A 14,848-nucleotide genomic window follows, 5' to 3' on the forward strand; every position below is an offset into this window, starting at 1 on the left:
CCACAACCTACAAAGCTTACACTGTCAGTATAACGACAACCTACAACGCTTACACTGTCAGAATAACGACAACCTACAACGCTTACACTGTTAAAATAACTACAAACCTACACTGTCAGGATAACGACAACCTACAAAGCTTACACTGTTAAAATAACTACAAACTACAAACCTACACTGTCAGGATAACGACAACCTACAACGCTTACACTGTTAAAATAACTACAAACCTACACTGTCAGGATAACGACAACCTACAAAGCTTACACTGTCAGAATAACGACAACCTACAACGCTTACACTGTTAAAATAACTACAAACCTACACTGTCAGGATAACGACAACCTACAAAGCTTACACTGTTAAAATAACTACAAACTACAAACCTACACTGTCAGGATAACGACAACCTACAACGCTTACACTGTCAGAATACCGACAACCTACAACGGTTACACTGTCAGAATACCGACAACCTACAACGGTTACACTGTCAGGATAACTACAACCTACAAAACATACTGTTAGAATAACTACAACCTACAAATCTTACACTGTCAGAATAACTACAACCTACAAATCTTACACTGTCAAAATAACGACAACCTACAAATCTTACACTGTCAGAATAACTACAACCTACAAAACATACTGTCAGAATAACTACAACCTACAAAACATACTGTCAAAATAACGACAACCTACAAAGCTTACACTGTCAGGATAAAGACAACCTACAAAACTTACACCGTTAAAATAACTACAACCTACAAAGCTTACATTGTCAGGATAACGACAACCTACAAAGCTTACACCGTTAAAATAACTACAACCTACAAAGCTTACACTGTCAGGATAACTACAAACTACAAACCTACACTGTCAGGATAACGACAACCTACAAATCTTACACTGTCAGGATAACGACTGGGGGGTGGGGGTTTACAGACCAAAACACAACAAAAATGTTCACTCTCTGATTAACTGCAAATGAGTTTAACTTTTACTCAATAATATAAAGTATTTTGTCAAAATAAATGATTTATCTACATGTATTTATATTAATAAGCATTCTAAAATTAATGACGTTTAAGGAACATATTTTTCTACCCCCCGAATCAAAAGAGTAGTAATTAAAAGCAATTAATTAATTGATTAACACTAATATTAAAGTTAATCAATTACTAATGAATTCTACTTTGCATAAAAAAATCTCATTATCAAAATTGCTAAACTTTTTAAGATATACGAGTTGAAAATGTAGGCAGGAATCCAGAGTTAACGTGTGTATTTATTTGTTTTAAATCTTACTCCATAAGTTCGGACTGTGGAATATTGTGATGTTTTGGTCCGTATGAATCCAGTTGATACACTTATTTCTTGGGATATCTGTACAATGCATACTTAAAATAATCATACACAGTTCGATGAAACACGATGTAGATTTATCTTAAATACTTAACAAAATTCCGCTCAATATCTGATGCTGACTATAATCAAGGCATCGATAATAGAGCATTTGGTTATTCACATTCATGGAATCTTTTCTTTTATATTTCTTTTAAAATTGGCGTTGCTTTCATCTTGGACAACGAATACATGTTTGTTGCAAACTAGTTCGATCCGGTTTTTAGTACCATCTGCCCACGTAATCATGACCAAATATGGGGCGTTGTCAAGGTTAAAAGGTGTACATGTATTGAATGGTTTAACGATATGAGATTTTAGTAATTAAATCTAGTTTATGTTTTAAAGAATACATAAAAATATAAAGATCTTTGTTGTTTTATCGAGTGATGAAGGTGGCAATTATTCCAGAACAATTGCGTACTAGTAACCCGCTAAAGCGGGTTATGAATATTTTCTGCAATGCTTGCTACCTTTGTCTCACCCGAAAAAACAACAAAGGAAGCATTTCATTGTTTAAATAGTTCAATTTTTGTTCATGTACATACATAATGCATGATCGTGCAAAAATATATTGATCCTTTACACGGTTCCTCTTTTCGATTACAGATCCCAATTTACGAATTGCAGTGTAACGAGATAAAACGTTGGCGCAAATCCCCGGGAAATAAATCAGGATGTATATGAAAAGCAAAATGATTCAGATTTTAGTACCAGGGAACTTCATTTCCAGCTGTGGTCGCAGTACACTGACATTAATAATCCTGTAATCACGTCTCCCAGATTTCAATATGCATGATAGAAAGTATTAAGCATTTACGCAGATTATATTTATGAAACATCAAAACTCGTTTAACTGTTTCCGTTCTAAGGATCATTATTTGCGTTTCAAGAGAGATTAAGTGACAATCGGATGTCGAGCCTTTTCTATAAATCCTCACCCGAGAACAGACTCGTTGTATATTTAATCATAAGAAAAATAGAGTAAATATCAGGTAGGCGTTCTGTCAGACCGCTGATATCCCGAAAATACAAACAGGCTAGTTTACGTTGAGTGTATACTATCAACACAAGAGACATACTAATCCGAGATTCCTCTGACTCTTAACCCCGCTTTTATTTTGTGACTTCTGCAGGGGAGAGTCAGAGCGGACTCCATATTGAAAAGTGGGAATTCAGCGACACCAGCTGGTGTCGCTGCTTTACCTACCTCTTACAACTTTATTTCGCGGACCCATCTTCCAAGACGCGAGGATTCAGTTATCGGAAGATTATTCTACAAATACATCATGATTAATACGATGCTATCGCCGTTTAAACGGCCCTAACACCGACAAATGGAGCATCACTTGAATTAGGTCGCCGCCTCGCCATTTGATTTCTTTGCGCATGACGTCAGCACATGTAAACACAAAATTCCATCGTTTAAACGGCGATAGTATCGTATTAATCATTATGTATTTGTAGAATAATCTTCCGATAACTGAATCCTCGCGTCTTGGAAGATGGGTCCGCGAAATAAAGTTGTAAGAGGTAGGTAAAGCAGCGACACCAGCTGGTGTCGCTGAATTCCCACTTTTCAATATGGAGTCCGCTCTGACTCTCCCCCGCACATGTCAAATATAAAAGCGGGGGTAAGAGTCAGAGGAATCTCGGATTAGAGACATACTATATACAGGTGTACAGAATATATAATTCTGACAGTGCCAGTGTATCAAATGTCACATGTGTACATGATTGTCTGGAAAATTGACAATGTGGTGAGGCTTGACAGAGTGTGAGAACAAATAGTTGACATATTCTGGATAAACTTCTTTAAGACAATATCTACAAGTATAAGCTCGACATAGTGGTTAGACACGGAAAGTGACTGATTGCATTAGCTCGGTTCTGTAGTACATGTATAGGGCTTGAAAATGACTATATGCACACTGCAAATCATTTTTGCAAGATTTTTTTTTCTTTCTCTAATTGATTTTCCAAGTTGTCTTCGCGCGAATATGAGGCTTCTGAATACTCTGAACTAGACGTTCGCAAAATGTTTGTCTCCCTGATATATCCGATAAGACGAGATAGGAAAATAGAACGCGCAATATATACATGTATATATATATTTAATTTGGTTTGTATGAAAGAATGGTAAGAACATGACGGCATGGTTAGACTAAATATTATATTTTCATAAATTAAATTAAATCTTGATTACATTTATGGCACATTTAAACCAGTCAAGTAACACTGGAGGCGTGTTAACTGTGAAGTGTCTGATAATAAATAGGGTACTGGCTAATGGTACCAAAAAATGGAACCAATGATGAATCTTATTTAGCGACGTAATCACATTGAAGCAGCATTTCAAAATTAATTATATATTTGTGTCATATGTATTCATATACACTAATAATATTTACGTGTATGAATGGGAAACGGAGTTGTGAATGGCAAAAGAAAAATACGTAAACCATTAGCACTAACATATAGGAAAATAAACTTGTATGGCGTATTACAGATTGTGATGGGGATTTCAGAAAGATACTCTAAGACTTGAGCTATACTTTGTCTGCACCAAGCCAGTGCCCCTAACACTGATGAAGCCATTCCAATTTTTTAAATATGTTTAACGCCCGCGGAGGGATTGGTTTTAAGATGTATAAAAACACATTCACCAAAGTATCACGTATATCAAAATGCTATTTATTATTGCGTTCCGTGTCTAAGTTTTGATCGGGATCGAAATCCTAAAAACACCTTTAATAAAATTAGTTACACACAGCGACCCAATCTCTACCCAGAGTTATCGTTCCGTGTAAGGAACGATAACTCTGGATGGAGATTGACAGCGACCATGGTGTTCAGTCTGGGGAGGAGCAATAGTATGAAAACCGCATTTAATGATAAAATATGCACAGTTTATGTATTTAATTGGTTGGTTGTATTTGTTTAATGAAATAATTTTTTCACTCTTATGGAGACGTTGCCAGTGAAGGGCTGCACAATTTAGGCCAATGTTCGGCACTTGTGGCCTTTGAGCAGGGAGGGATCTTTATTGTTCCACATCTGATGTGACATGGGGCCTCGGTTTTTGAAATCTCCTCCGAAGGATCGCCTCATTTAGTCGCCACTTACAACAAGCAAAGGGTGCTGAGTACATATTTTAAGCCGGATCCCCACGGGATTACGTTCGTATAGAAGTAAACAATCAATTTGAATCAAACTAACATCGATTGGTATGCTCCGAAAGTTGCACCAGAACAGACATTTCCCTTGCTATTCGAATTACCTTTTCAGACTAGTGAGATGAGTGCACCCATGCATATTGTATTTTCTATATTCCTCTGTAATAACATCTACAGACTGGGATTATTCATGTATAGATTCAAGAAATTATAAAGAAATTGAAGATTTTGATTTCAAAAAATTATTTGCAGGTCAGAGAGAACTTCATTAATCAAGTTCGGAATACGCATATCAGTTTGGTCAAGGTCCAGTAATAAGGGGAGACTGGTATACTGTACTTAAAACGACTTTATCACTAAATTCTTACAAGGAGAAGGTTTTGAATGGAGAAAAGCACTATTGGCAGAACAATTACAAAAGACTGTTATACATACTCCCTCATCTCAGGCAAGGTCTGCTCGTCTGTGTTATATAACAAAGAGAGCTTAGAGCAAGATTGTAATACAAAAATAATATAGATCAACTTCTGTTGCAGAAAAGTGCATTGATTATGATCAAAAGTTGTTTTAGAAGACAAATGATAATATTATTATTACTCTGAAAATATTGTTTATTCTTCTGATTTGTGGGTTGGTTTTTTTTCGATAGAAAGATAGGGTTTTGATTGTAGGGTGGACGCTAAACATAAAGAAAACCTTTAAATGGCCTTATCGTATGTTGATATGATCCCTCAACTTGAAAAGTATTTCGCAGGTTAGGCGTTAACTTCCCGGCGTTAACTGTCCCTATCTGTTCTAGACCGTATAACACAGCTTTTCTCTTAAAACCTTCCGCTCGGCATTTCGAAGTGAGAATCATGGGTCGTTTGGATATCACCTTAAAAACGGAGGTCCTGTGTCACGGCAGGCGTTTGCACGTTAAAAATCCTCGATCACTGCTAAGCTAAGTCATCGACGCAAACCATGCCTATTGCCTCCATTGACAATATGCCATAGCCTTGGTTGTATGATTAAGAAATCCCTCAATTTTATGAATATTTATTTTTATATATTATTCAATCAAGGAGCTCCCATAATATTTTTGGATGAAGAAAACAATACCACTCGAGAGATCATCGTGTGGCTCGTAGCGGAATAATCTGAGGATAACTGACATAATAGCCAATCAAAATAATTTATTGATACAGATAGGCGGGTGTCATTTAATATGTTACTATATACTTGACTTGCTTCGATAAGATTGGTCTGTAAGCTTTTCGGAAACAAACGATACATGTTTTTCCTGTGAGTGCATGCAGCCATTAGAATATCGAAATCTATCATCGTGACTGTGATTGGTCAATAAATTATCGTGTAATATCATAATCGTGAAAATCGAGCGTGTTGCTGATACCCACGGTTTGAAATAGGGTGGGTATTGCAGGACTCAGTAAGCATAGCTAGCGACGATATTTGTGGTACTTTAACCTACAGTTAGTGACAACGTATCGACGGGAAGTAAAACAACCAACTAACCACTCCCTTTCTGTATTAAGTGGTACATTGTAATTACCTTCCTCTTAACCTTTGTTTGTATATTCACGTCTTTTGTTGTCCTTTCTCCTGGAGCCTTTGATGTCCACAATGTCTTGATAACACAACCATAAGCAACAGCCATCACAATTAATGGAATGAAGTAAAGTATAAATGATATACATGTATAGTAGGCCATCCTACCAGGCCGGATCTTCTCAGTGCTGCTACCTAGAGTCTTAAGGTCCCATTCATCGTCACACCACACTTCATTGTAGTCCAGCCACATTCGACTCATGAGTTTCTTTTTCACCAACATCGGGGTGCCGGCTGCTATGGAAAGGAGCCATATTAGGATGAGACTGTGGTATGCTCGTCGTTCTATCACGTGGGCTTTCATGGCATAGACTATTCCAAAAAATCGGTCACAGGCTATCAACATCAGCGACATGATGCTTGCCACTAATGAGGTCACTGAAATTAATTCATTTCGACATCAGTATATTGTGTGTATATTGTATATTACTTAATTACCATGGCTTCACACACACACACACACACACACACACACATATATATATATATATATATATATATCTTTGGATAGTTGCCATTTAATTTTAAAACTGACAAACGGACAATGACTCAGGAAGGTGAAACTCACGAGAGATAAGTCACAAACTCGTACATGCACATGTGTATTGTTCTACGTACTTTGCAGACTCTACGTGGGTGTTCTTAAATCAAAGTCATCTGTATCGGCCGTTTTTTGATAGCTTTATCCTTCTTCCTTCATCTACAAAGGTCAATATTTTTCCATATTGATTGGTTTCTCTATTAACTGATAAGTATCTTGGAAACCATGCAAACGATTAAACATACCACGTATCTCAGATCGAGTCATTTTTGTGGCTAAGATAAAAGTCAATAAGGAATGGTTTCACCATTTTAATTTACGTGACAAATGGGACCCACATAATACATGGGGCCTTCATCCCACCTTGTTCCCGTCATAGTGCAGTTACATTAAATACGTATATCCTTCGTCCGTCATCTACAAAGGTCAATATTTTCTCTATGGATTGGATTTCTTATTACTGATACAGGCAAACGATTAAACATACCATATCAAAGATTGAGTCATTTTTGTGGCTGAGATTTAGGCCTTCAGAACTAATCATCGTACTTTTAATCTACACCCCGAGATACTTTCTCTTTCATTAAGTTTTATAGAGTACAAAGAAGATGGGATAAGGGCCTTATATGCCCCCTTTTTATAAATAATAAAAGCCAACATGGAGAAAATTATCGATAATTATTTAGTACACCAGATCATGCCTATCTAAAAATGAGTATAAATTTCATGCTATAAGAACGAATATGGCGCATAGACAAATGTGTGCTCGATGTTTCCCAAGCAAAATTGTATGTATAATGACAATTTCAAAAGAATATGCTATTTTCTTCTCAAACCCTAAATTTGCTAAAACTTCACGTGCATATAATTATATTCAGTAAGGCACCACGCTGGAACAAAGTTTAACTAGGTTTCGAGGTATTACATGTAATTTACTTGAAAAATGGGGGCCACATGGGACATTTATTTCATCTATTTTTTTTTAATAAAAATGTCATGGTGCACATACGTGTAGTACATATTAACACACGTACGTATATGCTGGTTGACTAGTTGCTTCTGCATACTGGCTGTTCCATCGAATCGTTCACTACTTCTACACAGCAATACTGATAATCTATTTATTTACAATGTCACACGCGTGTACGTTGTTCCAGCTAATTAAAGTGCTTCTTGTGGAAAGCCGCGCGGAATAAGTAGCATATACAGTTAATTCGGTACACTTTCGGCCAATCTAACTTATATTTTGAAACTTAACAGATTTGATATATGACAACACGAATTGTTCTAATGATACATTTTAAGGATGCGTTAATTTGATTGAATAAGAAAAAGAAATCCTTTGAAATATCACAACAGTGAATATACTGATATAATCAATGACATAGTTTTTATCAATAATAATGTTAATATTTCTAAAGGGTGTTTAAAAATATAATTAAACTCGGTTAGAAAATATTTGTAAACATTAAATCGTAGGGCTTATACATGTCTTATATTGATAGAACGATACAGGTTAGGACTTCTTAGATATAATATTACATCTTTCTTAGATATACTATTATATCATTCTTAGATATAATATTTTATTATTTGATTGAATAAGTCCTAGCTCTCTAATTGGCTGGGATCCAACAATGTAGAAATCATACTACGTTATGTTTACCTGCACGTGACCTTCCAGGTGAACATAAGGAATTATTTTTTCCACATAGGACCAAAAATAGGTCGGGAACTTCCAATTTGACGCGATCGATTATACTTATTTTTGCCGTTCAATGAAATTCTGCGTTTCTCACTGGGTTCGGCTAAGAAACTTACAATTAAAGCAAAGAACAATCTTGAAGGTTTTTTTTAAAAATCATTTAATCATATAATAAAACAATTATTGCTGTTTTTGAGGTCAATACGATGATTTAGCCACCTTCGAAGTACAATATTCACCTCGCCCTTCAAAAACAGCAATAATTGTATAATATCATTCTTAGATATAATGATGTTCAGGTGAATATGACATTGAAAGTGACATTAAATACCGAATCTTCCATTACTTGGTATTAGAAAACCATGAAAGTTATTCCAAAAAGATAAACTGTTTCTTATACTGTACAATTCTTATTCTAGTCTGGTTGACCCCCCTTTTTTCCTATGTACATCTTGTTGCAATGCCATTATGGTGCAGGGGGTCAGATTGGATTATAATTTACCTAAGATGTGTAATACTCTTTATTTAAGTCCCCCTTTTTCTGACCCCCATTTTTGTACTTGTTAATCATATTTTACTAATTTTCGTCATTTACTTCAATAAATGACATTTTTTCACTTCTACATGGTGTTACGTGTTGTTTGCCTGCTTTTAACAAAAAAAAAACAAAACAAGTTCGGTCACTTGGCAGGAGAACTAAGAAACATAAAAATGTTATTATTGTAGATAATGACCTTTATGTGACATGTTCTTGTTTGTTTAGTTTTATATGTCAATGTCTTTTATTTTCCTAGTTTTACACTATACATCTACAGTGTTCCATTTATGTATCTAGTTTTACCTCGTTCCTGTTCCTTACTGTGTGTTCAACCAATCAACGAGCTTTTGACCATCACGTGATCATTATTTATCTATTGTCCAGAAGGGAAACCCACGCTATTCGAGCTGCTGAAAATTTTTGAACCCACCATCCAGCCCTTCTACCTCCGGCTGTTTGTCATTTTGTTTTTACCCACCCTTTTTTGATGACAGGCAGCTGTTTATGGCATTTTTGTCTGTTTTGGAATTGTATTAGGTTTATGAGGGGTCAACCTAAGATACATGTATACTGTACAATTCTTATTCTAGTCTGGTTGACCCCCCTTTTTTCCTATGTACATCTTGTTGCAATGCCATTATGGTGCAGGGGGTCAGATTGGATTATAATTTACCTAAGATGTGTAATACTCTTTATTTAAGTCCCCCTTTTTCTGACCCCCATTTTTGTACTTGTTAATCATATTTTACTAATTTTCGTCATTTACTTCAATAAATGACATTTTTTCACTTCTACATGGTGTTACGTGTTGTTTGCCTGCTTTTAACAAAAAACAAGTTCGGTCACTGGGCAGGAGAACTAAGGAACATAAAGGGGCATTGGCTGTGAATGTGATGGTAACCCAAGTTTTTTTTTTCAAAATCTCTTAATGGCATGGGGATATGCATTGATGACCAATAAAAACATTTAGTTTGTACAAAAATAAGAGTAACCTAATGAAACTTCGTTAGATAACCACCTCTAGTGTAAAGAAATATGTAAGGAAGAATTATTGTCTTGCAAGGCAATAATTAATTAATAACCAAAATCATATCCATGTGCCTGTTTTGGGGGTAAAAAGTGTTTGAAAGATTTAAATATTAGTGTTAATACTGAAATATTTAAGATGGGACAATTTTCATTGAATTATTTTTTTGGTGACAAAATGACAGTTATTCCCCTTTAAAGCACGAACCCTGGATATCATTTTTTATCAAAATCATTTATTTTTAAGTCAAAGCCATATTTGTGGTTTGAGGGTCGAATCCTTTTGCATCTAATGTAGAGGTAATTTAAATTGGACTTTACACTGTCCACCATGAATAATTGCAGAATATTTGGACATTTTTTAATCGTTTTGATGTGGATAGACTGATAAGAAATTAACAAACTGTGAGAGACTGATTAAATCCAATAACATAATAATACACAAGAGCATGTTGTACGTATGATCAGTTTTTACATCGAGGTACATGTAGGCTACTGACAAACAAGTTGATGGTGCAGGGGTTTCAACATTCTTGTTGAAAGTCAGCATTTTGCAAATTCTATTGTAATTATAACGATCTAATTCACCAATACAACCTGTCGTTGGGTCAAATGCTGTCTGGTGTATTTTATACCAATTGTTAGGCCGTAATTTACGCATTGATTCTGACTACGGATTACTCCGTTTATCTGATTAAGATGTAGGGCTCACGGCTGGTGTGACCATTTGACAGGGGATGCTTACTCCTCCTGGGCACCTGATCCCACCTCTGGTGTGTCCAGGGGTCCGTGTTTGCCTTATTCTTAATTTTGTATTCTTTGTGGGAATTATGAGATTGATCATTTTTCGTTATCTCCACCTTATCATTTCATTATATGCTATTTTTGATACATGCCTTGGCTTACCAAAGAACTTGTGTTAAGTATTTCTCAATAAAATTCATTGTGAGATTGGTGATTGTATTTTACTGAATTCTTCAGTGTCTCCTTTGAAATAAAATCCAATAATAAAGAGTGATTTACTAAGCAACTTGAATGTTGCTGGCTATAAACGATGGATTGTCTGGGGTACACATATGTACAGTTAACCTTGAAGAACTGATAAAAGTATCTCGTGCAAGATTGTTTTTGGACAGCTATTTCAGTAGGTTTCAAGATTCATTAATGGACCTCTTTGTTTGAATTTCATTCTGCCGCAATGTTTTTTCCGTTTTGCACTTTTCCAAATTGCCATTTTCCATCATTCTGTTTGTTTTTATTAATATTCTTTCGAGATTCATCAAGTTCTGGTAATGCTGACTTTTCAAGTGCAATGGAATTGCGACTTCCTAGCTCTCGATATCTTACTTTCTGCAAGTCCAGATTTGGTGAGCCTCACGTTCTATAACTTGTAACAGTATTCCTTCTGATATAAATCCGGCTCATCTGGCATTTAAGGAGGAATAACACTGATATGGATGGAAAGTGGAAGATACATACATGTACAATAATATTTTGAAACTGAAAGGTTTCAAATTTACCTTATTTAGTTAAAGGGGCATTTTATTTTTCTGTCTCCAAAAATTGAATTCAACGAAAATTGCTAGATATTATATATTTCAGTAATAACACCAGTATTTAATTATTTCAAACACTTTTTAACCTCAAAACAGGCAGATGGATATGGTATTTTGGTAATTGAATATACAATTATTGTCTTGCAAGAGCGACAAAATGGGGCGGTCTTTCGGATGAGACCGCAAAATCCAAGGTCCCGTGTAACAACAGGTGTGACACGATAAAGAGCCCTCTCTGCTCGATGGCCATAAGCGCCGAGCATAGGCTTAAATTTTGCAGCCATTTATCGGCATTGGTAACGCCTCCATATGAGGGAAATGTTCTAGAGAGAGACGTTGAACAATGTACAATGAATCAAACTTGCAAAACAATACTTCTTCCTTAAATATTTCTTTACACTAAAAGCGGTGATCTAACGTAGTTTTATTAGATATTAGTTATCCCTTGTTTTTGTACAAAATAAATGTTGTTATCAGTCATAAACAAAGATTCCTTTTGATTTTATTAGTCATTGATATACGTGTACATTCCTATGCCATTGAGAGATTTTGAGAAAAAGAAATGGTTGTCATCACTTTCACAGCGAATGTCTCTAATGCAGTTTTAGTAAGAAAGTAATATGATAAAGAATTAAAACCCCTAATAGACTTAAACGCACGGATTACAGTCATCACGTTAACCTACTGTGTTACCCAGGTAGGCAATTAGAATATACAAGTATTGATGCTGCTGAGCCATTCTTGCCTGATCCATTGATACGCAACTGGCCAATCTTGTCATTCAATATGCCTTAATGTAATTTCAATCCTGCCTTTTGTCCCAGTCAGGAAGTATTCATATATTGAATGCGTTCTATAGTCTTAAATGTGTTTATAGACAGTGTCTACTGTCTAATCCTGGTCATAGTAAGAAAGCATTATAGGCTCTGTCCGTTATCTACTACTGGTCTTGTGTTTATGTGTTATGGACATGTATTTCATCATTGTTGAGTTTGAATGCTGTGTCTAATCTTTGTCTTTGAAACGTTTTATAGAATGTAGGGAGTGTGTATAATAAAGTCTTAGTCTTCGTATCGTATTATAGAATGTAGGCAGTCAAACTTCCACCAGAGTTCGTTTGCTCGTAGGTGACGTAATGAGGCCTCGACGGGGAGTTTGTGTAGGCAGTGTGTATAATAACATCTTTGTCTTTGTAACGTTTTATTGAATGTAGACAGTGTGTATAATGAAATCTTTTTCTTTGTAATTTGCTTTAATTGTAGGCTCCGTCTGGCGTCGACTACTCTCTCTGTAACATGTTTATATACTGTGTCTTATGTCTAATTAAAATGTATTGAACACCTGATTAAATTTATATTTTCTGTGTTTCCTTTTGCAAGTTACTTTTATATAATGTATAAGTTATATTTCAAATACCGGCATTGATATTCAATGTTCATGAACGAACATTTTAACGATTCATTTGTTACTCAAATGTTATTTTAGAAGTACGCCCAACTATTAACAGTGCTCTTACATTCAAAGATAATAAATCAAAATAAAAGTACATATATTATTACCCAAAACATCTGCAGCTTACCCTTTTTACGAAGGACCTGTCTTGTTGCAGCGGATAATAACTTACTTTTTCAAGTACATTCGGTTTTGGTTCGGATGGGAATAATTACCAATCGCATCCCTGGTTGTCTGACAAATTAGTATTACAACAGTTCTCCCCGGGGGGCAAAAAATCAAGAGTGGCGTGTCGAGTTCTAGGATTTCACATAGTGAATTGATAAAGGTTAATATGATTAAATTGTACGGTATCCAATATCTTGTGTAGGAATTTACATTTGAATGATCGTTGCTGCAGATTTTAAATTAGACTAACATTGCTTGATTTCTAAATCATGAATGATCCATTTGTCAGTTAATGAAATTAGCATGGCAACACTTTGGACAGGTTACAACATAAACCTACTTCAACCTCATTAAATGCGCTTTCTGTATTGAAGAGAATATTTATTCAACGAAATTCATTCAAACTGAATTTTCAAATTGTCTTAAACCATTTAGCAAGATAGTTATATTTCCTGGAAATATTAATTTGAGCACGGATTGGATATAATTTTCATTCATATGAAGCTATAAAATAGAGCCTAGCTGATTGACTGATATTGCTTTGACTGAAATGTTTTCATATACTAAAATATTACTATGATGTTGCGAGCAGGAAGAAACCAAGTCAGTTTGACTGAGACTTAAACTCACCTTGGGCAAAAGCATTGAATTTGCAGAAGAACGACCCAAGAACCCAACCATCTGTTAAATCGTCCACTGTGCTGACCCAATAACAAGAAAAAGTCACGAGCAAGTCTGCCACGGCCAAATTCACTATATAGAAATTGGTGGTGGTCCGCAGTCTTTTGTTGTACACCACCACCAAAATCACAAGAAAGTTTCCAATCAGAGAAACCACACTCGTAATTGTACACGATACAATTTTCATCAGAGCTTCTAAAAATGGAACGGATTTTTTCTCCTTTGGGTAAGGAATTTGTGCTAAATCATAGTCAAAGTTATAGTCCAAGTATGAGCCCTCATAATCGAGGTCATGGTGAAGAAAGGAACCGTTGTGACCCGTACTATTTCCTCCCAGTTCCGCAGTAACATTAAAGCCCGTGTGGTTAAATTCTCCGAGTTCTGGATTTAAGGACCCAATTAAATAAGACATTCCAAGATTAATTGAATGCACAGTCCTCAAAACGGTATCCCGTGTTTATTATTTGCACCTATTTGATTAAGTAACACGTCTGTGTTAATGAAACCAAGTATAACATAACTCTGTTGATGCTGGGAACCCAATGAGGATTGCTTTAACAGGTATCAGTTAATAAGCCAAGTGCTTGTCACACGTATCGCATGATGCAGTCGTCCACGATCTTCGTGAGGTGCTATCGATGCGCGAATAACTTATCGGAAAAGGTTTTTTGTTAATACATTAATTATACTGTCTGTGGCAGCCAGGAGATTGCTGTAATAGTAATTAACGTGATTAGTATATAGGTGTTTATTATGCACTCAGTTCCGAGTAATAATGCGACTTCGTCACACACAAAAACAAGTAAACCCCATTTCCCCATCCCTCTGTGATTTTCTATTTTATCATCAATTACTCCGCGGTATATTCATGATAAAGTATTCCTCTATGCATAATTATCTTTATATGAAAACTGATAGCAACTGAATGATATGCAACATTCACAGTTTGTTGTTAATAGGGTTTCTATAAAATAAGGAAGTGGAATGGTC

The 14,848-nt window shown here is 35.5% G+C and overlaps 1 protein-coding gene across 1 annotated transcript in view; it reads right to left on the reverse strand.

Annotated features, from left to right (window-relative positions):
* Positions 1-14,572, reverse strand: part of LOC125671838 (pyroglutamylated RF-amide peptide receptor-like) — a 22,174-nt gene extending 7,602 nt beyond the window's left edge. The window contains exons 1-2 of the mRNA XM_048907790.2: positions 13,808-14,572; positions 6,136-6,569 (exon numbers count right to left, since the gene is read on the reverse strand). Coding sequence (XP_048763747.2) covers positions 6,136-6,569; positions 13,808-14,270 — 897 coding nt within the window. The 5' untranslated portion in view covers positions 14,271-14,572. The remainder of the gene's footprint in view (positions 1-6,135; positions 6,570-13,807) is intronic.
* Positions 14,573-14,848: the final 276 nt, after the last annotated feature.

This window comes from Ostrea edulis, chromosome 4 (assembly GCF_947568905.1).
Source record: "Ostrea edulis chromosome 4, xbOstEdul1.1, whole genome shotgun sequence".
Classification (NCBI taxonomy): domain Eukaryota; kingdom Metazoa; phylum Mollusca; class Bivalvia; order Ostreida; family Ostreidae; genus Ostrea; species Ostrea edulis.